At 41.9% G+C, this 24,342-nt stretch overlaps 1 protein-coding gene across 11 annotated transcripts in view; it reads left to right on the top strand.

Annotated features, from left to right (window-relative positions):
* Window positions 1–24,342, top strand: part of AMBRA1 (autophagy and beclin 1 regulator 1) — a 144,504-nt gene that overhangs the window by 50,894 nt on the left and 69,268 nt on the right. For 9 of the 11 annotated variants that reach the window (XR_003257642.1, XR_003257643.1, XM_026090606.1 and 6 more), the window contains 2 exons: window positions 8,004–8,087; window positions 8,644–8,744. Coding sequence is in view for 9 of the 11 variants with exons in the window: in XM_026090606.1 (XP_025946391.1) it covers window positions 8,004–8,087; window positions 8,644–8,744 (185 nt within the window). In the remaining 2 variants the exon portion in view is untranslated. The remainder of the gene's footprint in view (window positions 1–8,003; window positions 8,088–8,643; window positions 8,745–24,342) is intronic. The other 2 variants (XM_026090610.1, XM_026090612.1) reach the window with 1 other exon arrangement.

Below are 24,342 nucleotides of genomic sequence, written 5' to 3'. Positions count from 1 at the left end.
GACCTTCCTCAATTGATGGTCTCTTACAAGGATTCTGAAAGCAGTTAGACTAGTGGTTCCCCCCACTCTCTCTGCCTTCCCCCCCCCCCCTTCTTACAGTTTCCATCCTGGTATTTACCTTTTGAGGTTAACAAAAGACATTGTAGGAGACACGTGTAAGAATAGATGTGGTCTCTGCCTGTTGCTTAAATGCGGATAGTTGGAGATCTTTAGGATCCTTGGTGCACAAGTATACTGCAGGAAAAGCAGCAATTGCTTTCTGGAAGTCTTAGATGTGACGGTTTGTCATATCTGTCTCTCTTGCTTGAGCCGCTACAAATAAAATTCATGTTAATGTTTTGTTATTTGAGTTCAGATAGAGATATTAAAAGCAGGATTGCTATTTGTTGCATGTACCTGCCTTTGTTGTTATTTTCTCCCAGAGCCCTTTTATCTATGCAGCTCTGCTTTTAATGTCATCACTGCCATCACTGTTTCCCAGCTCAAATGGCTCTGCCTCATTGGTTTTGAAGAAGACAGACCTTCCCAAAAGGGACTTTCAAGGCAGACTGAATTTTGTGGAACTCGGTGGTCACTTTTTGTTCTTTTTGCTGAAGATCTCTTGAGCACTGAGCACTGGATTGTTGCTTCTAGATACCTAGCAATTTAAGTTAATTATATTCATCATCTTAGACACAGTTGCTGGCTAAGAATGCTCACAAGTTCTGGATAAATGGGAGTGATATTGGATCTACACTTTGAACTTCACTTTTCAAAGATTAGAGCCTTAATTTGGTTTGTGATCTACTCAGAGTAGACTGCAGCTTCATTTTCCCTGTTCTTTTTATCTCTAACTTTTGTAACAGTCTTATATTTTCCTTATCTTGATCTTAATGTCTAATACTACTGCCTGGATGTAGTGACAGGCAATGACTATTTCCTTATAGCTGTACTCCAGGATATTGCTAACCTCTCCAGAATAATGTTGTTTCCATTAGCTCAGACTGCAGAAAGGGACAAGTGTCTTCCTAGCAGGGTGGTGAAAGAATTGAGTGCCTTCTGGAAGCTGCGTGTTGCTAGGCAAGCTCGCATTGTATTGCATATCATTGGTGGCCTGGGCTTGTAGAGAGACTTTTGATATCAAGATGGGACCCTTCACCCATCTGAGTTTATTTCTGCCACTGAAGCTACTTATGAGCTGTGCTCATTCTTTTCCTTTTTATTTTGTACCAGTGAAATTCTTAAGTCAATGTACGTCACCTAATAGGTGTCTGCTGGCATTAGTGAGAGTGATGAGGAAGCAGGCTGTTACTAGTTTTTGCTGGCCATGCAGAGCTGGCAGTGGTTAGCATTCTACAGACTTGTAGGCCTAACAGATTAGGGTTGATTGTGCAGTTATGTTTTTGCCTGTATTTCTCTTGGAAGAGCAGCAGAGTAATAGTAGAATACATAGAAAAATTGGTGTTTACTTTTGACCCTTAATTCTAGTATTGAAGTCTGATGAGGCAGCTGCTTTGCAAACTGTATTCGATCAACACCAGTTGTGGAGTTTCCTGGTGGTTAGAATTAGCCATGGTGAAGTTTTTCCTAGTCATGCTTATCTTTGGATGAATGTTGGAAAATGGCTAATTAAAGGATTAGAAGGGTGATTGTAATGTTGGATGCTCTTATTTTTATAAAATATTGAATCTAGTGGTTTTCTTAATACTCATATGCCAGTTCTAGCCTGGGCAGTAGAGATTCTCTACCTTTCTCTGTTCTCTGAAGCTTCTGACTTCTAGTGATTCACTGCAGCTATGGGGTCTATTTGCCTTATTCTAAAAGATGCCATCAATTTATGAGCCCACCACACAGTGAGGTGATCAAAATAGAGACAACTGGGTATCTTCTCTGTCTTCTCTGTGAAGAGTGAGTGCTTCACTGTGGTTCCGAATTAGTCTTTCTCTGAAGCAATTAATCCTCTGCATTTAACGGGCAAGTGCTGCTGTTTCTCTTGACCAGATGATCAATCTTCACTTATGCGATGCTTCTTTGAAATACTTGATCTGAAGTGCCGTTATTCATCTTGTAAATTCATTTCCCCCTGATTGGCCCTCTAAGAGGTAATCAAGGCTGGGGGGGAGTTGGGTGGGTTTTTTTCTGATCAGGAGAGCCATTAGTAACCAGCTATCTACAGTACTACTGCTGTTTTATAGGAAGTTTTAGCTGATAAGTTGCTGATAAGATTTTTTTTTTTTTTTTTCTTCCTTGTGTTCCCTTAAAGTTACTAGCAAAAGACTGACTTTCCGGTCCTCAAAAGAACATGTGAAAATGGAAAGGAACCATGTTTTGACTTACCTAGCTTCTTCATCAATTGTCGTGTTAAGTAGCTGTGTTAAGAATCTATTTTGCTAGTTCCTGTCTCTCCAGCTGGGCAGCTCCTTACAGTTTCTCTGATATTTTTATTCTTCAATTTTGTTTGGCTTCTACTGTTAAACTTGGGATTGTCCTGCAGTCCTTTCCTGCCAGGAAAGGCTTTTTGTGTAGGAGATGCTTCTTTTTGCTTATTTTTTCTTGGTTCCTTCTTGTTGCATCCTTGTGTTCTGCCTTAAATACCTCTCCTTCAGTAATGGTCATATCCTTCAAACATGGGTAGGTAGATTTATACCTCTGATTTTTACTAGATTATGTATATTCTTTTAAATTGGTGTTTTCATCCTTTTAATGTCTGTGGATGCCAATATTTGTTATCCTGTTTAATGTGCTTAGTGCTCCTGACTTGCTTATTTGTACCTACTTGTGAAAAAAGAGGCCCTGATCAAAGAGGTAAGTCAGTTCTTCTGCATCTTTTCTTTTAAACATCTTTCTCTTTTTAGGTAAGATACCCTTGTCATCAGAGCCATATGTAGAGTTGTTCCCTTATCCTGGGTTGAGTGTACAGCTCCTCCAAGGTTTAGGAGTTGTGAGCAAAATAGAGTATACGGGACAGAAACTCCCATGCTTTGATCAGGAGACTAGTCTCACTGATCCTGAAGATGTTACTTTGGCTACCATGTCTCACTGCAGAGTTATAACAAGCTTGCTACCTGCTTTTGTTTTTTTTCCTTCTAGGATACCTGCATCTAACCGAATATTCAGAATGTCAAGGTTTTATTTATTTCGCATTTATTTCTCAGAGGCTTATTTCCTGGAAATGCTCCCAGTTTTCCCTAACTTCATTTGTAGGAAACACTCAGGATCTTGCTGGATCAGGCGGAGAAATACAAAAGCTCTAACATCTCCTGGTGCTTGCTGCTCCTCTCAGTTGATAAAGCTGGTATTTAATTTTCTGTTGTAGTGGTCCCAACACTGTATGCCCCTTACTCATCGGTATGATGCCAAAAAGTGATTGACATTCTTAGATTCACCAGAAAACTTAATGAGTCTTTTCTGTTTGTTTATTTCTTACTACTTCCACACCCTTCATGAGCAAAGCACCTGCTTTGCCTGGTAGTCCTGTGCAGCTCTTATGAGGGTAYCCTTCACAGGATGTCGACTGTTTCCATCTGACTCAGCAGAGAATCCTGTGAACTGCATGGTTTCAGGATCTTTCTTACTCCTTCAGTATGGCCAATTTGATAAGACATCCTTCACATACCTTCTCTACAGAACCTGGGGTCAGACTTGAGAGAATCAATTTGCCAACATCAAAAGCCAAATAAGTTAATATTTTTTGGTAATTTCCACTGAGCTCTTGATATGATCTGTGTGCTACTCCTGCCTTCCCTATCTCCTCTGAAATAACCTGCTGCAGTCATACACGATTATAAGCAAGTAAGTGGAAATGCTTCATGTTTGAAGTACTGTTACCATGTAAAGATGGTGCAAACTGAATCTCATGTAAATACTGCAAGATTTTAGTATCTGCCACTTAACCAATTATTTAGTATTCCTCTTGTCCTTAAGTGTCTAACCTCTGCAATAGAAATTGATTTAACATTTTGAATTGGATCACACGAAACACTATAAAATGCTGAAAATAACAGAGCAATTGGGTTGGTCTGGCATAATTTGATTCTTAAGAACTTGCACGACTTACTGGTGACGGCGCTCATAATTGAATGAGTTTTCAAAGTGGTCATTGTTGACCTAATTCTACTGCCAGTGTAGTTGGTGGGAGTTTTAATATTGACTATAATGGGAACAGTTAGGCCAACAGATTGCATTAGAAATCCCATGCTGTGTTTTTAATTTCACTTCCTAATACAACAATCTCTAAATATTAAGGATAATTCTTGCCAAGATGTGTGTTTTTCCTTTTCTAACAATCTTGACTATATTCTGCTTTTCTATCTTCTGTATCCACTCAGTTGATTAATGTGGTAGCCAATTTACCAGATAAAAAGAATGCTTTTTCTCCTAACTTTAGGATGCGTMGTTCTGCATCTCCATCTCTGTTTTCAGAGCTGTCACTGCCACTTCATTTTATCTACATTGGTCAATCTTTTCTCTTAAAAGCAAACAAAACAATAGCAGAAAAAAAGCAAGAAGCTTTGACTGTCTTACCCAGTTTAGGATAAGTCTTCATCCTTTTTCTACTCTTTTAAAGCTCCATCAACCTCCTTGAATATGTTTGAATTCCTTTCTTTTCCTGCTCTATTCTGTGTTAGTATTAACTTAATTTTTTTTTTCCCCTAATAACTCTTATTCTCCATATTGTCATTTTGATTTGTCTCACACTGGTATCTAAACAAGTTATTCATGAACAGAATTTTGAGCCAAACCCTTAGAAAGTTATTTTGACCATTTCTTGGTTCTTGCCATTTTCCTCCTAAGACAAATTAGTCTGTTCACTAATTATGGTATTAAGTCTCCTGTGTCACTTTACATGCTGATTACTTCTGATTCTTTTGCTATGTCTTACTCAATGAGTTGCTTAGTTCCTTCATTTTTTTCATTGCAGAACTTTCCCTGTGCTATTCACATTTGCTGGCATACATATGACCAAGGATATTCCAGGAGACTTTTTAGCCTTGTTGCAGCACTTGCTGTGGCACCTTTTTGTCTCGCTTATGTTTACAAGGAGGTTATTGGCTTGCTTTTCAGAAGAGGCTTTTTACTATATGTATACTGAGGGATCCACTTTTCCAGGTTGTGTTATGGAATTAGATTATGTGCTGCAAATCATTAGCTGATGAGTCTGTAGGAAGCTGACACTAGACAGAAAGCAGAATACGAGATCTTCGCTAGTACTTTAGAGAATTTTGGAAATCTTTCATTTCTTGCAGGAGTGCTTCATGCTGGCACGCCAGTCATGTTAACATCTGCTCTCGTCCCTCTGTCAGCAGGCTGTATGCGCTACAGAAATAACACAAAGTGCTGCCCATCTTCACTGATCTGTAGGTTTTTTTATTTTCCTTTTTAGAAGGTGCAGAAATAATCTTCAGCTGGCACCAGGGCAATATCAGCTGTTCCAGCTTTTCAGCAGTAGATGCTTAAAGCACTCTTGCATAGAGTTGAGCATGAGAGTTTAGATGTAAATGACACTGTAAATTAGTGTTTCAGAGTAATTGTTTGGTAATATTCCCCTTTCATGTAGACAGCTACAGGATTGTATTTTATGCTTCCATTATGGACTCTGGTAAATGAAAATTCTAGCGCTCTCAAAGGGTAGTCACTGTTTCTCACTCCAAATCCTATTACTTGAGTACAGGGCAGTGATAGTTGGGCTCTTTTTTTTTTTTGGGGGGGGGGGAGGGGGAGAGAAAATAGGTTGCTCTGTCTGTTGTGGTGAAAACTAGAGAAAAGTCTAGCCTATATTTTTTCTCATATAGGCTTTTTGTGTTGGAGGATGTACATACAATGAATGGGACAGTACAGGATCAGAGCTCTCCCATCAGAAAGTCTAGCTGATTGGAAAACRTGTCCAAAAATATTCTTACATGTGCTAAGAGCATTGGCTAGTGGCATTAAAAAAAAAAAAACCCTATAATGAATAATTAGTTTCTCTAGGTCTCTTGACATGTGCTATGGGGAGACTTTGTACCTTTTTCTTTTTTCTGCTTGCCAAAGCAAATTCCTTATTCCTTTTAAAACCTGTTATAGAAATTCTCTTTAACTGGAGAGTTCTGCAGTGTGCAGTCCTGTTCTTGTTCATCTTGCTGCTATTTGCCTCTGTCAAGAGCATCTTCTAATTCTGGTAAATGTCCAAACTAAATGCAAACCCTCAAGAGTGTTTTGCTTCTTTACTCCCAGGGCTGCATATCAGCATAGTTTCAAAAACAGTAACAAGGACTTTTAAAAAGTGTATTGCTTGTCTGACTTCTACTAGCTTTTACTGTGTGTGGCAAGATCTGGAACATGACACTTCTTGTCCCCTTTAGCTGTTTTTCTTTGGCAGGAAAAGTTGATATGTCAGCACTCGACTTCACAGTATTCCCTCTGTTATTGATCTGCTTCTTAATAGGCTGGAGGCCTCTGAGGAAAGAACAGCAGCAGCTTTTGCTTTGCTGATTTCAGGAATCCTTCTGGTTTCACAGAAACCTCAGGGCGAGGTGCTTTGTGTCTCTGGTTGTGAACTGCAAATGCTGTGTCTGCAGTGAAATGGGAGGAGAAATGGAAGCTTTGAGCTCTGATGTAGATTTGGTTTTGGTGAAATAGTTTGAAATGCTAATGAGCTTTGCAGAACCACCTCTGCTCTTGTGTTCTTGGTTCCTCAAATGTGTGGGAAACAGCCACATAATGGACTTTCTTCTCAGCCCACGTTTCTTGCTCACTGACTTAAAAAAACAAAACAAAACAAAAAAATCCCCACATGCACAGCTTGCTGGAGTGGGTTAGGATTGCGCTGCTAGTGTCTTGCAGAAGGAATGCTTGGTTTTCTAGTGATTCTAAGGCTCTGCAAATAATATTCTCCCCACAACTGCCTGGGAAGGAGACAAGTACAACTGCAATTACAGGTGGGGATCTGGAATCCTTGGAGAGCAGACTTGCTACTTGCACAAGGTCACACAGAAAGTAAATTCCTAAACTGAGAATAAAGCATTGTGGAAGTCTGTTCCAGAGCTTGGGAGTTGGTGATGGAGTCTTGCCATTTTCCTTGCAATTTTAGTCCTGTRTGTTTATAGGTCTTATGTGACCTATGGATGAAGTATTAAAGAAATTTTGTTTGTTGGGGCCTCTGGAGGTTCCCTAGTCTAGCCTCCTGCTTGATGTGGGGCCATTGTGGGCATTAAGTAAGGTCAGCCATGGCTTTGTCTAGCTGAGTTTTGAGACCTCCAAGGATGGTGATTCAACAGCCTTTCTGGGTAACCTGTTCCAGTGCTGCACTGCCCTCCTGAGAAGGGAGGTTTTCCTGTCTACTATAGGACCATAAATCCTAGAGCCTTTCACCTCATTCCCCCAAGGCACAGCTATTTATTGTGGAATAGAAAGAGAGACTTTGAGGAGGTATAGTTTTTATCTGATATCACCTAATATTTCTGACTTCCCTGGAAAAGCCTGTGAAGGATGAGATTATCTTAAGTTATGATGGCACTTAAACTTGATCTTGAGGGAGCTCAAAAGAACAGTCTCCAGGTTATGCTCCATTACCAGCATTTCTGGAAATGAAGAAGTGAAACTTAACAGATCTCTCTGTCTATGAGAAAGTTCCCTTCAGGACTATGGTGTGCTTGCTTTTGCTCTCCAAGTCCAAATTCAGAGGTTTGTTTCTTTTGCACTGGCACTATTGTCGATATATTGACTCTCTGCAATGTGATACTTTTGAGACACTGTCAAAATGTGAGGAAGATGTATGTTACTTCCCAGGTGACCCATATTTAAAAATTTCAGGAGTCTTGGGTATAAGAAGTTGTATGAATTCAGAGCTTTAGAAGCATATGACTCATGCAAGAGACCCACTAAAACTCACTGGTATTCTCAGGATGACTAGTTGATGTTGTTGGATTTTTCTTTCCTTCGAATTTACTTTATTACATAGTTTCTTTTTTTTTAATGTGCAGTGTGCATGTATTTACTTTTTATATGTATATATGTGTGTATATATAAAAATTTTTCTTTTGCTGAAGGGACAATGGAGACCGATCCAGGCACCGAGCTCCCCGGAATGCCCGCATGTCTGCACCGTCGCTGGGGCGCTTTGTCCCCAGGTAAGGCTTGTACACGTAACAGTGAAAGAGTTTGAAAATCCAGAAGATGCCAGTTGCACTACAGCTCTATGGTACTTTCAGATGAATTCTTTCTTGCACTGGGCTGCTGTTTGCTTGGTTTGCAGTTGTTGGGACCTCTGAGATGGCAGGTTAGTGTGGTTGGTTCATCCTGTGACATTCAAAGGAGAGTTTGGTCTTAGCAGTTCTTACCTGCAAGTTGGGGCTACGGTATGAAGGCAGAATAGAAGGGAAAGGAAAATCTCATGGGTTTCTCAGCGAGACCTGCTGTTCTGCGATTAGAAAGCTATTGTGGAAGGAAGGGATTTGCTTAGTGGCARTCTTCACAGCCACATCGATTGGAGAGGATCCGATCTGTAACTTGCTGCTTGTTTGAAGCACTGAAGTGGATGACTCAGCAGAGGAGTTCAGCCTTCTCTGTGCTATAGTCTGCTGCAATTCAGTCCTGTTCCCTCAAAGAAGTTGCAGTTGCTGTCCAGAGCTCTAGTACTCTGAAATTTTTTTCTCCATATAAGTTTACTCTTTCTTTGTTTTTTAGGCGCTTCTTGCTGCCGGAATACTTGCCTTATGCTGGGATTTTCCATGAACGTGGACAGCCTGGCTTGGCCACCCATTCCTCTGTCAACAGGGTTTTGGCAGGTAATGAGACTTCCTTGTTTGGAGTAATGGTGTGTATTAGTGGTATTTTTTTTCATTAATCTGTGCATAGAAGGACTGATCAGGAAACGTCTAATTCCAACTGTTGAAGTGTTATCCAAGCCTCTTGAGGCAAGAGAAAGAACTGCCAGAGTGTGAAGTGATGAGCTTTCGTTCAAGTGCTTGGGCATTGCAGATTCCATACTTCAGATATGTGTGTATCTCTACATGAATTAGGGAAAGCTGCTGTTAACAATTCTCCTTTTGTTTAACTTCCTCCCCTATTCCTAGATGTCTTTTTCTTAACAACCTGACAGACTAATGATCAGCTTGCTGCAAGTCCTTCTAATTGAATTATAGGGTGCCTTGTTCGTGTTCCGGCTGGCAAGATGCAGACAAGGCAGTGCGGGATTCAATTAGGATCTTAATAAGTGCGTATTAAGAACTCTGCTGCCACCACATACAGTGCACAGGCATTTGGGAACCTTAAAGGGCAGGCAAAGGTGGGGGTGCAGGGGGGATGTGGGAGAAAAGGAGGAATATGGCACTTTGGCAGCTCATGAATGAAACCGTTATGGATGGCATAATTCTTGAGGGTGCTTTTTTGGCTGGATCTGAATTGCTCTGCAATTAACCCCCCAGTGCAGGGGAGTCATCTTGGAGCTTGAGGGAGAAAGAGGGAAGATGTGTGRACAGTTAGGTTGGGATGTGCTTCTTTTCCCTTCTGTAGGTAATCACAGAAGCATCACTAGAAGGAGTGCTAGAAGGTCTCTGAAGAGGTTGTGCAGCCCATTCCCTTATCCTAAGGCAGGATCAGATATACCTAAACCATTTTTGACAGAATTTGTCTAACCTGTTTTAAGAACCTGCATTGATGGAGATTTTCCAACCATTTCAGTGTGGAATTGTGATTTTTTGCATGGCTAATTTAGCATGACAGTGGTGGTGTTTTTTTGTTTTTTTGTTTTTTTTAATACATAATCTTCAATAACTGATTTCTGTCTCTTAAGAGCCAGAAGCATCTCCTGGATTTTTGTCTCCCTGGACATCTCATTTGAGTGCATTCATGGTTCATAGTCCTTGCTGTTGCAATAATAACAAGAGAGCAACCAAAGCCTCAACTCCAAAGCACCTCCATCCCTTTTCTTAGGAACCAGTGGAGCTAGCCATTAGCTTTAGCTGACGCACGTACTTTCCCATGCTTGCTGATTGTGTGGGCTTTGGCTGTTGGCACGTGGAAACAGCACACTGGCAGATAATTACTTGCTGCCAGGCAACACTGCAGAACTTTTCTGCAGCCCAGCTTTGCTGGAGGCACCTGCCTTTAACCCTCCTCCACACCTCCTCACAGTTTGCCTTATTCCTTTGTGGCTGGGAAACAGCCTGGCTTTTTCTCCTTGCATGTTTTAGGGAGCTTGAGCCCCAAAATGCATGAGTGCTGCATGTAAGCTAAGATTAGGAAAAGAAGGCAGAAGCTGTAATAATAGGGCTCTTAACAAGCAAGGCCAGTCTTTTCTGTCTGGTACTGTGCTGGACCTACTCAAGGCAACGTTTGTTGGCTCTTCCAGCGTTATAGTACCTTACACTGGAAATGGCTGGGATTCCCCAGTAACGGATTTTATTGACTTAAATACAAAAATGATTCATTCTACTAGTGCAACAGCTCCTTSTGATATTCTGTTTATTTTACTTTATAGCCACACTTTCAGCTTTCAGAAKGTAGTACATTTGTGTTTAAAAACATGTTAACGTGTTACAGAAACTAGGAGAGTTGAAGACATAAATATTAGGTGGAGGCATGGAAGATGAGAACTAGAAAATGAAGTTAGAATTGTGGAATAATCAGAGGGTTGCTTGTGTTAGCTAAGTTGGTCAGCAGCATTGGCATTTTAAATATTGCATGTCAGAGCTATTGAAAGTTGCAGTGCTGATAGTGTGCTTTCCTTTTTAGTTAGCTTGGGCCAAAGCAAGATGTTGTTGTAGTTCTCTGTTTGCTACCGTAGTGGAAAAACCTCCACTCAAGCTGACAAGTACATTAACCCTGGCCTGGCAGTTATGGCTGAGGTTGCCAGTCTTGGTGGAGGAAAATTAATCATCTTCCCATTAACACAGGCTGATTTAAGCTTGAGTACCTTAACATGCCTGATCCTACCCTGTATCCAGACTGTCATTTCTGAATTATGTTTAAATTTGTAAATGCCAAGTATATTTCTTATGAAACCTCTCCAGCATTTGATAAAAGATGCCAAGAAACTGTACTCCTAATCTGACAGCTTGCTAAAAACTAACAATAGGCTTCTGTAGTGCAATAACTGTGGTCAAATATCACTGAGAGCTGTTTGGGGGAAATACCCAATCACGCTTCCTTTCCTGACCCCTTTCCCAGTTATCGCCGTATGAGGAGAGGAAATAAGAGAAGCAGACAGATCTTATGGGTGTGGGAATTACTTTGTGGTGCGCTGACTAAATATCTTAATGTCAAAGTTCTTGCTGTCAAGTTCTGTCTGCCTTTACTTTCAGCTGTCTACTTTGCATAAACAACTTCCCATTGTTTAAGTATTGTTCTCATGCAACTGTTGTAGGCAATAGCTCCATGCCAGGTAAGAGTGCCTTATGAATAAATTCTTAGAGCAGCCTGGTTTAATGAACCACTAAAAATTACAAGCTGCCTAAGCAGACAGGCTAATACAACTTCACTGTAAATCTGCAGTTACAGCTCTGTTAGTATGGTAGGGCTCTGAGATGCCACACGGGGGCTTAGGTCAAGGTTAGAGATTGCTGTGTACTCATCAGGGAGAGGTGGCAGTCCCTGCTCCAGACCACTTTCAGGCCAAGTGTAAGAAGGGTGACAACAGATGGGTAAAGCAGGTGGGAGTTCAGGGGGAGAATGAAGCAATACTAGTCAACATGACAGACATATCTACATGTCATAAACCTAATTTGCATATAGTTTTGGAACAAAAAGGAGTCCCAGTAGCACCCTTCTGACTGACTCCTCATTTACTGGTACAGTTTATGCCTATCAGTTAGCTGGTATGATCTGCATCACTGAGCTTTGTGGCACCAAGTAAAATGCTGTGTCAAAATTTATTACATCAACATTGTTACCTTTAGCATTCAAACTTGTAATCTCACCAAAAAGTGTTGTTAGTTTGACAAGTTATATTTTCCTGTAAAGTCTATGTTGATTGGCAGTAATTACACTGTCCTCCTTTAAACCTTTATTAACTGAGTCTCATATCAGCTTTTTCAGAATTTTGTCTGGAATCAAAGTCAGGCTGACAAGACTGACATGTCTCATCCTGTTTCAACCTTTTAAAATACTGGTATAACACTAGCATATTTTTTCAGTCTTCCATACTCCTCTATTATTTCAAGACTCATCAAAAAATCTGAGAGTTTATTTGGCAGCTTTTCTAAAGCTCTTGGTAGTGTGAGTTGTAAGCTACCCTCTGGACTCTCTTCTCCTTGTTGAACTGACATAAATGATGAGGTTATGGTCTCCAAGGAGAAGTCCATGAAGTGAAGCCTAGTTGAAGTGTTTTYTGAAACTGATGGTGAAAGGGATAAATACATTTTGGCTCCTAATTCTATAGGACATGTCCTACTGTATGCAATGTTACAAGTGGAATACAGTGTCTTGGGGTTGTTTCAGTCTTTTAGTCTCTTGGGTTCTCTTCCCTTTGCCAGCCAGCAGAGGGTTTTGTTGTTGTTGTTTTCTGGTAGGCGGTTGTGCTTCCCAGGAGACGCTGAAGAGCTGTTCTGTGGTATGAGGTTACACCTTTCCTAATGGGAGCTAGTACTGCTGCAGAGCTTAGCAGTGTAATGTGCCTGGCTTTGGATCAAGGAACATATAGCTCAGTTTTGTATGTGTGCGACCTCCTACTGCTTTTTTGTTTTTCTTGGAACTGAATAATTCTGTTGACTGCTTTCTTTTGCAGATTTATCCTTGTCCTAAGATACACTGTGAACAGGACACTGCTAAGTAATTTGAGGGCCAGGTAATGGGTAATGTTATTTTTTTAAGCATCTGGTGGTAGACAAATGTAAATGTAGGTCTTAATGCCTACTTAAAAATCAGTAAATAAATAGAAAATCCACTTCACTGCTACCAGAGTGCTTATGACTTCTTCTGTGCCTGTACAAGCTTTTCCTTCGGGCTTTATAGCAATTACTTGATTACTTTGTGGTAGACAGAGAGGCTTTATTTCCAATTCAGTGGAAACTCAGAGGAAGAAAATCAGTGTTTGACAAGGAACTTGCAGGAGGCTTTAAAAATTGAACACAGATGCCAGTTAGTTTCATTCCTGTTACTCAACAGGAGACCTGCATATGAAGTCTACTGGTTTAAGGTATGGTTACCTAGCTTTGTGAAATGCTTCTGTTTCACCTCACTTTGTTTTAATAGGTGTTTATTCAGTTTTGTGTAGCTCATAAAATACAGTATTTTTTCTTTGCATGAACACAGATAGTGTTTGTCTGTTCTGGCTTTGGCAACAAGACTTATCTGTCTAAATGCAATCCAGCATAGTTGCTCTGAATCCTGCACCTGACTGGGGAGATCCAAACTCAGCATGACTTAAGGACTGAGTGGTATGACACTCTTCATTTACAGTTTTTGAGTGATTCCATTGCTATTTCAAGGTAACAGATTCCAAACAGAGGCTGAACACTTAGGCTTATTCAAAGAATGAGCTTCCTATTACAGATTTTCCATAGCCTGCTCCTAGTCAGACAATGAGCTGTTACAAAGGTGATAATGGTACAGCCTTGGATATCTCTGCTTTGGTTGCCAACAAAGCTGTGTAATGCAGATTGTGATGGCTATCTGTGGCYTTTTTACACTGGAATAGGACTGAGGCCTTGCTCAACTCTCTTAAAGGTAGTGATATTGAAGTGTTGACAGCCTGCCCTGGATTGGGATTTATGACTTCAAAGTGTAATGTTCAGCATCTGTTCAGATGCTGTTTCCCCCCAAATTGCGTATGTTATCCTGTTCTTGAACGCTTGGGTCCCTGGCAGAATTTCAGGTCATGTGTCTTTGAGTCAGAACTTCAGCTTCTTGTTTCTATACTTCTACCAGAAACTACTAGAATGCAGTTGTTCATCATCTAAAGTTTCATTGAGAAAAAATGAATTAAGAGGGTGCATAAGTGTTRTCCTTTCTCTGTGATGAGAAGACTTATTGTAGGGCATGCTATTTCTCCTAATAAGAATTAGGGCAGTGACCTCTCACGAGTCCAAATTTAAGAACCAGACCCAGCAGCTAAGGTGCCTCCTGGTGCATGTTCCCTCTGATCACTCTAGCCGTGTTAACAACTCACTTTTCAAATACATGCTAGTGGCTCCAACCCAGGACCAGTTAAAATGGGTGTTGATGAGCCCCTGATACAGAGACAGTGGATAGAGTATCAGTTATTGCTGCAACTAGAATTAGCCCAATAACCCTTCACTTCTGCCCTAATGATGAAAGTGATCATGATAAAAGGCTGGCTTGGTTGCCTTGGAAACAGTATTGCAGGCAGATGCTCCAGTTCCTCTGGCATAATGTGACTGATTCCCATTGCTCAAGTTTCCTTGACCTAATCCTATTTTGTCGCTTGTAGTATCTCTTGGTGAGCTGTGAATTCTGTTCTGAGATGCCCTCACCCTTCAAATGTGCTTGCAGTGGCACACAACTGTACAGACTAGGACTGAGACAGATGACTTCAGAACTCCAGAAGATGAGCAAGAGTTGATGGGGAAAATGCATCTTTCTCATCTCTGATGTATGCTTGTTTTTCTCACTATCAGCAAGTGTGTACCCCACTCTTTCTGGGAGGGCTTTCTCAACAGTTGCCTGGGACTGACTGTTACTTTGGGACCATACCTTCAGATGTTTATCGTTGGCTTTTTTCTGTTAACTTACTTCTGCCTTTTGAACTAAGAGAGCTACATGAATTTGGAGTAGTGTCCTGATCTAATCCTCCTTTTTACAATAAACAGATCTGTAGGATAAGGCACTTGGTGAACGTAACTCTGTGGCTTCTTATGCAGTGTGTTTCTGTTGTAAGTCTGTTGGGTACTGTTTAATGTGGAAAGATGTGAACTTTTGAGTAACCTCATTTTCTCTGTGCTCTCTCCATGGTCTAAGTCAGTGGTGACTAAATGTCATAGAAGGCTTGAAATATGTATCAGGTTCTTTTGTGACTGGAGAGCTATAGACACCTGTCCCCTTCATGACAGACTCAGGAACTGTTTATAATGCATGTGAAAGTACAGCCTCCCATGTAGAATTGTAAAGAAGGAAAGAGGATGCAGTGCTGCACTGAAAATGCATGAGATACAAGCTGGTTGCAGTAGGGAGTGGAAAATGTGCCTTTGTGGAATTGTTTAGAGGTATTTGCAGAGATGTTGATTTCCCCAGTGCAGTACTGAAACTTCTGAAGTCAGCAGGATTTTGGAAATGTGGAGAAGACTTTAATTATGTGACACACCTATTTAAGAGTTCGTTTGTAAACTGGCTTCATTTGTTCTAACAACACAATTACACCAAATGAGCTTTCATGAAGCTTAGCTGCTAGAATTCATCTCTCACCTGCCTTGGCCCATCTTCTACTGGTGCTCTCCTAGAACAGCTTTTCTCCATGAAAGATGCTAACATTGCTCCTTGATCATACCCATAAATAAAATATCCTGTTAGACTGGGATTGTAGATGGATTGGATGAGGGTGGAATAAAATCATGTACTGTGAATTAGCTTTATTTAATATTAGATTGGTTCTTGAGTTCTGCTTCGTAGATCCCGTAGTAGTGGCTACAAGATTATATCACATCATGACTGTGGTCTGAAGGTGAACTTCTTAGCAAACATTCTTAAAATGAAATCCCTTCCCATGAAGGTAGGAATTAGCTTGTTCATGCTAACAAAATGGAAACCAACTGGTAGTATTTAATTTTTTGTGGCTATATAGCAGTCACAAAGCTGATCCACAGATACTACATTTTTCCTAGCAGTTCCATCTCTATGGTATGTCAGTCATTTCTCATGTATTGCAAGATACCAGTGAACTTGTGTTCTTTCCGGCTCTGTCCTTTAATTGGCAGTCCAGCTGCCCCTTTTCTCTTGCTGTAATCTGTGTCATCCTGTAGCATTGTAGCATGGCTCAGTGAAGKCTGAAAGGTAACTAATGTGATTAGGATTTGAATGAGTCACAGACCATCTCTTTTGAAATACTAGTCCTCTGCAAAGACCCCAAAATGTTCCTGAGCTGGAGGCATTGGTTTTAGTGAAGATAAATGCTATTCTGAGAGAAGAAGATTTAGTTCTGTCCAGTTGGACATCTCCTGAAAGGGGATAGCAGGTAATGTTGAGAGGAAGCCGTTAACATATGCCTTTCTGTGATAAAGAAGTTTGTTTGTGTTGTTTACAGTTACTCTTTCCCTCCCATCCAAAATGTCAAATTCTGCAGTTAGAATCTGTGCAGTTACTCATTCTCTTTTTGGTATCTACTCCTGACGTATGCTGTCACATACAGAAAGCATAGGCAGGATGAAAGTGTCAGAATACTTTGTGGGCTGGAATGGAAAAGCATTAATCAGGCTGTCTGCTTATAATGCCCTTCTTGCTCCATGCCTCTGTTCACTTGCTCCTTCCATTTAGCAGTAAAGGCACCTTCTGGGTGTAGAGGTTTCTGTGTTGCCAGCTGTGAACAGATTCTATTTGAATTCTTTGGCTGGGGCATTGAGAATACAAAGCAGTAGAGACTGAAGAGAAGAGGGAATAAACAAACTTGAATCAAAACAAAAAGTGTAATCGTTTTAGGAGAGAACTGTTGTGACGTGCTATCCCATATGTGATTCCAATGACTAGGGTACTCTCAAGGCTTGTGTAGAGCCTCCCAAAACAGTTTAACTTCTACAATAAACTCACGATAATATTGTGTGCATCTTTCATATGGAAAGAGCTGCCTCTTCACACCTGGGAGCTGGAGATATTTCCTCTCATATGAGGAAAGGCTGAGAGAGCTGGGACTCTTCAGCCTGGAGAAGACAAGACTGAGGAGGGATCTTATCAATGTGTATAAGTAACTGGAGGGAGGGTGTAAAGACGATGGGGCCAGGCTCTTCTCAGTGGTGCCCAGTGATAGGATGAAAGGCAACGGGTACAAACTGAAACACAGGAACTTCCATCTGAACATGAGGAAAAACCTCTTTACTGTGAGGGTGACTGAGCACTGGAACAGGTTGCCCAGAGAGGCTGTGGAGTCTCCATCCTTGCAGATATTCAAAAGCTGTCTGGACACAATCCTGAGCCACATGCTCTAGGTGACCCTGCTTGAGTAGGGGGGTTGGACTAGATGATCTCCAGAGATCCCTTCCAACCTCAACCCTTCTTTGATTCATCTCAACCTGATAAGTCTGGTGATGTGTTAATTGAGAGGGATGTGAATCAATTGGAAATGAGAATCCACAGCTATGTGCACTATGGGGGCTATTAACAATGTAATTTTGGGCATCTGACTTGGGAGGCTAAGCTTCCTGTATAGGTAGCAGAGAAAGAGAAGCTTCTGCTCTAATTCATCATCTGAAGTAGCTGAACTTAGGTGCTTGAATCTTCTGTGGAGCTGCCAGTTTCTTTTTCACTGATCATATAAGCCTGGGAAGAGTAGCCTTCTACAATGGGAATGTTAGATGCCTAAAATTAGGTAGAGTGCATCCTTCTCTGAGAGCTGAGTCCAGAAAGGATGATATCTGGGAGAGGAGCCTGAGCAGAAGGGATGAAGTAAAATGAAATGAAAGCAGCAGTGCAGGGGTGGTATAAGAAAATAAGAAAGAGGGAACTCTGAGAGGAGAAAAAGCAACAGTTGTTTCTATGAAGGGTGTTCCTCCATGTGTGCTTTGCTTCCAGAAGTAAATACTGCTTGACAGAGTGGCAGTGCCATGGTAGTGTATAACTACTGTTAATCACAGTGCTACTCACCAGCTTTTCTTATTTTCTGCATTTATCCACTGGAATGGTAGAGTTACTCTTCACCACCCCACCCCCAAATATACCCACCCTGGCACTGTCTGCAGCAGACAATCAATTTTCGTGGGAGAGGAGGAGCTATACCCTTCTCTGTTTTTGTAACTTTTTGTTTTGCTTCTTGAGATTCTTGATTTATTCTGAGTTGTAAATATTACTGAATATTTTGAGCCCAGTCAGTCAGCGCATGCTTAACTCACTGCTCACAACAAATGAATGCTGTATGCTCAGACATTTTTTTCTTGTTTCCACCTGTGTAATTTGAAGCTGATGCTGCCACCATTGCTTACTGTGCAGGAATGTTGCAAATCTGATTCTGCTATCTGCACTACACAACTTGACTTTACAGCATGAGTGAGTGTGCCTGCTGCAGGAGCCCTTTCTGAGACCACATGAGTGTCATACTGAATAAAAAGACTTGTGTGACTTTCTCCTGGGTTATGCTCCTCCACACTTATGCTTCCTATATTTGTAGTACAGTGCTGTGACTGTTTACTACTACTTTCCTCTCCTTTTTTTCCTCTCCTTACTGTGCAGCCCTGTTTGCTGAGTGTTGTGGATTGATGTGACAGGCTGTGGACCTGTCAAAAACCTCTATTCAACAGAGTAGGCAAGAATCTCTAGTACTTGATTAGAGGCTGTGCTAGATATGGTATGAGGAGACTCACTGTAGGTACATTCCCTGTTGCAGCTTAGGGCTGTGTCTTCTCCATATTTCATACCAAAAACATGGCTACAGAACTTAGCAAGTAGAGTCTTGGTATTATGAGATAGGGAACTGAAGATCTTGATTTCCTATATGTAGGAAGATAACCMTACAACAGTTATATTCATACAGCAGAGCTTTTTGCATCTGTTTTGCAACACTTGAATATGCATTGAAATATTGTTTGTCGTGCCTCACAATGTAACATGCTGTAATCCAGTTTTATTTATAGGTGAATTAGCCTCATTTCTTGCAATGGTGGAGTTTGGATGGATCTTTCTTCATGCCTTGCTCCTTTTTGGTTTCATTAATCAAAACAGGAGTAAAAGAGGCTCATGTCAAGCATATGCAGATAAATAAGGAAGTACCTACAGGATAGCATTATGGGGAAAGCTCTCATACCTTTTCTGGGAGATCAGCACAACTAAGTGCCTCTCTGAAGTGCCTGTACACTAATGCATGCAGCATGGGGAGCCAACAGGAGGAATTGGAGATCTGCATGCAGTTGCAGGACTGAGATCTCATTGAGATCACATGTGTGTTGGTATATGTCATGTGACTTGAGTGCAGCAGTGAAAGGATATGGGCTCTTTAGGAAGAACAGACTAGGAAGGCAAGGAGGGAGTATTCCCCTTTATGTGAGAGAGCGGCAGAAATGCATGGAGCTCTGCCTAGGGACAGGTGATGAGCCAGTTGCTGAGTTATGGGTCAGCATTAGCAGGCAGACCAACATGGGTGATGGTGACAGTGATGGGTATCTGCTTACAGACTGTCTGGATCAGGAAGAAGTAGTAGATGAGGCTTCCTTCAGACAATTGGGAGAGGCTCACATTCACAGGCCTTGGTCCTCATGGGGGACTTTAACCACCCTGATACCTGCTGGAGGGGCAGCACAGGTATGGTACAAGCAATACCAGAGATTTCTGGAGTGCATTCATTATAACTTCCTGACACAAGCAACTGAGGAGCCGATGAGGGGAGGTGCTCTGCTGGACCTCATACCTATAAACAAGGAAGAACTGGTTGGGAATGTGAAGGTGGGCAGCAGCCTTGGCTGTAGTGACCATGAGATGGTGGAGCTGAGGATCCTGAGAAGCAGGAGCAAGGTAAAAAGTAGGATCGCAGCGCTACCCTTCAGAAGAGCAGACTTTTGCCTGCTCAGGGAGCTGCTTGGAAAAATCCTATGGAAGATGGTCCTGGAGAGAAGAGGGATCCAGGAGAGCTGGTTGATTTTTTTCCAGGGTTCACCTCCTCCCAGCTCAAGAGTGGTCCATCCTGATGAGCAGGAAGTCAAACAAGAGTGGCAGGAGGCCTGCATGGATGAACAAGGAGATCCTGACAAAACTCAAACAGGAAAGGAAGCATAGAAGAGGTGGAAACAGAGGTGGGTGACCTGGGAGGAATATAGAGACACTGTACGAGTGTGCAGGGGCAGGGTTAGGAAAGCCAAAGTCAATCTGGAGTTTAGCAGCAAAAGGAAGATTAAAGAAAACATGTCTCTGCTGCTGAATGGCATATGGGGGCTGGTTAACAAAGGGTGCAGAAAAAGTTGAGGTACTCAATGCCTTCTTTGCCACAGTCTTTACTGTTAAAGCTTACCTTCAGTGATCCCAGGTCCTTGAGAACAGTGGCAAAGCCTGGAGCAGTGAGGACTTTCCTTCAGTGGAGGAGGATCAGGATAGGGAACACTTAAACTGGACATAGATAGGTCCATGGGCCCTGATGGGGCGTGTCCCCAAGTACTGATGGAGCTGACCAGTGTCATTTCTAGTCCACTCTCAATTATCTTTGAAAGGTCATGGTGACTGGGGGAGGCTCTTGAGGACTGGAAGAAAGCAAGTGACATCCCCATCTTCARTAAGATCAAGAAGGGAGGATCTGTGGAGTTACAAGCTGGTCAGCCTCGCCTTGATCCGTGGGAAGGTGGTGGAGCAAATAATTCTGGGAGCCATTTCCAGACATATTAAGGACAAGAATCACAGAAGGGTTGAGGTTGGAAGGGACCTCTGGAGATCATCTAGTCCAACCCCCCTGCTCAAGCAGGGTCACCTAGAGCATGTGGCTCAGGATTGTGTCCAGACAGCTTTTGAATATCTGCAAGGATGGAGACTCCACAGCCTCTCTGGGCAACCTGTTCCAGTGCTCAGTCACCCTCACAGTAAAGAGGTTTTTTCTCATGAAGGTGACTGGGACTAGTCAGCACAGATTTATGAAGGGGAAATCGTGCTTGACCATGATGAGATGGCCAGCTTGGTGAATGAGGAGAGAGCAGTTATCTTGACTTTAGCAAAGCTTTAATACTGTTTCCCATAACGTGCTCATAGACAAAGCAATGAAGTACGTGCTAAATAGATGGACAGTGAGGTGAACTGAAAGCTGGCTGAACTGATGGGCTCCAGAGGTTGTGATCAGCACTGTGAAGTCCAGCTGGAGGCCAGTCAGTAGTGGTGTACAACCCTAGGTTACTAGGGTTGACAGTGGTGCCAGTACTGTTTAACTTCATTAATGGCCTGGATGATGGGACAGAGTGCACCCTCATCAAGACTGGGAGGGGTGGTTGATACACCGGATGGTTGTGCTGCTATTCAGAGGAACCACCATAGGCTGTAAAAATGGGCTGACAGGAGTCTTATGAAGTTCAACAAGGGAAAATGCAGAGTCTTGCCCCTGGGGAGGAATAACCCTGTGCACCAGCATAGGTTGTAGTCTGACTGGCTGGAAAGCAGCTTGCAGAAAAGGGTATGGGGGTCCTGGTGGACAAGTTGAACATGAGCCAGCAAACGTTCCCTTGCAGCAAAGACAACCAACAGCATCCTGGGCTATGTTAGAAAGAGTGTTACCAGCAGGTCAATGGAGGTGATCCTTCCCCTCTGCTCAGCACTGGTGAGACTGCATCTGGAGTGCTGTGTCCATTTCTAGGCACTCCAGTACAAGAAAGATACGGAGCTACTGGAGCAAGTCCAGCTAAGGGTCATAAAGATGTTCAAAGGACTGGAGAATGTGACATATGGGGGGAGAGGCTGAGGGAGCTGAGACTGTTCAACCTGGAGAAGAGATGGCTCCAGTGGATCATATAAATTTGTATAAATACCTGATATGAGGATGTAAAGAAGACAGAGCCAGACTCTTTTCAGTGGTGTCCAGTGAATGGACAAGAAGCGATGGGTACAAATTAAAATGTGGGAAATTCTGTTTAAATATAAGAAAACTTCTTTTACTGTGAGGGTGATCAAACTGGAACAGGTTGCCCAGAGAGGTTGTGGGGTCTCTATCCTTGGGAACCTTGAAAACCTGACTGGACATGTACTTGAGCAACCTGCTCTAGTTCACCCTGGTTTGAGCAGGGGGCTTGCACTAGATGACCTCCAGACATCCTTTCCAACCTCAACTGTTCAGTGATTCTCTGAACCATGTAAGTACACAGGAGTAGTGAAGTGATTTTTAGACTCAGTGTAGGTGAGAATGAAATTTTGTTTTGGTTAAAGCTGTGTTAAACACTGTCTTTCAGCAGTAGATAAAGCTGCATCTACTTGTATATGATGGGATAATCTGCTGAGCCTGTTATAAAACCCTGTGATGACTCTGACTGCAGGACTTCTGGCTCTTTCAAGGCTTGTCTATGAGAGAGCAGTCATTACTGGAGAATGCTTCATTACTAGCTTTCCATGAGGATACTTACTTTGTGCTAAGAGTCTCCTGGTTTTGATCTCTTCTGGTAAGCTAAACCAAAAGCCAAAAAACCCTCAATCACCTGCTTACATAGAGTAAGTGTCTGAAAAATTTGGTGTAGATTAGCTGCTGTATTTTAGAAGCATAACTTATCAGTTTGTTTGCCAGCGCTGATTAAAATGAACATAGCTTTTCCAGCCAGAGCGAGTGCAGGCCACTTTGTTTTACCGGATATGTTTGAGGTCTGAAGTATCAGGGGATTTTTGGCTAGTGTCTGGAAATGTGACTGTACTGAGATTAGCATTAGTTGGGAAGATCTGCCTTAACTCAAGTGCTCCAGACGTTGTCTATGACTGGCTGCATTTCAAGAGCCGTGGGGATGTTTGCAATGTGTTGTCCTTGGTTATGCTGTCCTGTAAGAGGAGTTTCTTTTAGGAGAAATGTGTATGACCACCCTTCCCCATGCTCCACATGAGGTCCTGTTAAATGATTAAGAGTTTCCAAACATGGAGACCTGAAGTGCTTGTTACGTTATTGCCATCCTGTTGGGAAGAAGGCTGGAGTGATGATTACAGTTTCTAAAAGAGTTGTGAAGGTGTAAGTGCACTGTTAGGCCTCCATATATGTTTTTGGAAGCACGTTCCAAATAGGAATGGAGTGGTACTGAAGGTCCTAAATTAGGCTGAGCTGGTATGGAAGATTTTGAACAGTTAAAGGAAGCAGTTTCTACAGAATGACTCAGGGCCAGAGACATGATGTACTTCAAGTAAACCAGCTGTGAAGTTCTGTTAGGAGCCTAGAGTTCAGCATTACTGGTCTGTTGCTGTTGGCCTTTCGAAGAACCAGGAGTTTGGGGTCTAGGACTGATCCACTTCAGTCTTTCATCTGCAGATAGTAAAATATGGAGTGCGACAGTGGCAATCTCAATCTGTTTATTTGGAGGGCTGATCTTTCTTGCAGTTGCTTCATCCCCTGTACTGTTTGAAATGAAGGAACACTGTGGGTAAGTAAGTGTTATTACAATCCAGTGTGAGATAATGTACCTTGGCACAAGTAACGTAAATCACATTTGCAGGTTATGAAGGGCTATTTTGAGTGAAGCAGTGATTCTGAAAATCTTTGGGGATTTATGATGAGTAAACCAAGGGAATGTGAATTCCTATTGTGGTGATATGGTTCTAAGAGTTTATAAAAGGCAGGCGATATCAGGGAGTAGGAAACTGTTGTCTTTGTATATGGTCTTAGTAATGGCATTCCAGATGATGTGCAAATCCATGTGCAACTCTTGTGTCTGCACTTCAGAAGGGCTCAAAGTAGCTAAAGGAAGAATGAGCTGAGAACTTCAGTGTAGAGTGACTTAAGAAGTTTAATGTAGTTAGCTAATCAAAGAAGAAGTAGTAACTACTTGATTGGTCTAGATATATCTGTATGGGAGAAAAATTTCTGATAGAGCACCCTTTAATTTAATAGACAAAAGTCATGAAAAGATGCAGAAGTTGATGCCAGACCAATTTAGACTGGAAACAAATATTTGACTGATGATGCTGGGGTGTTTTGTTTGTTTTTTTGGTTTTTTGGTTTTTTACTTTTTTCCTTCAGGTTCTGCTGCATAAAGCTCGCCACTTACCTTCTGGTAGTTAACTGCTGAAACAGGTGTTTCTCTTGAGTAAATGGAGTGTTTAAACTAGTGAAGATATTGCCTGAGCTCAAGGAGAAGTTTGAGTGTAGTGCTGGTCCACAGTTCCTGGCATACAGGAGTCTAGATTGGATGTCCTCAGTGGTCCCAGTGCAGGAGAGGTCCAGCTAGCCTTTCACATCGCATCACAAGCTATAGTTTGTTCCAGTGCCCCATGATGGAAGCAAGCACTGAAGCTGAGAAAGCTTGTATCATATCTGCTGACGTGGGCTGTCCCAATAAGCCTTTCCTGTTTTGGTGGCTGGGAAACTAAAGGTTGCTTTGAGATTGAGAATGGCAAGAAGCGTAGCTTGGGGAGATGATAGTGTTCCTACAGTTGAAGGATTTGGGCTGATTCCTTTTGTGTGCGTTGTTAAAGTGATGAATTTCTGGGTATCATTATATCAGAAAGGGGAACATTTTGCAAAAGTGTTCATCTTTTTGTAGGCGGGGAGGGCCCCTTTGGGACACATCTCTTTGTGGGCGGTAAAGCTCACTTAGCCATAAAAGTAATTTCCCACAAATTGTCTTTTTTTTTTTTTTT

Source organism: Apteryx rowi, unplaced genomic scaffold (assembly GCF_003343035.1).
Source record: "Apteryx rowi isolate R43461 unplaced genomic scaffold, aptRow1 scaffold_862, whole genome shotgun sequence".
NCBI lineage: Eukaryota > Metazoa > Chordata > Aves > Apterygiformes > Apterygidae > Apteryx > Apteryx rowi.
Note: the sequence above shows the minus strand (reverse complement) of the source record. Positions and strands in the feature narration are given on the sequence as shown.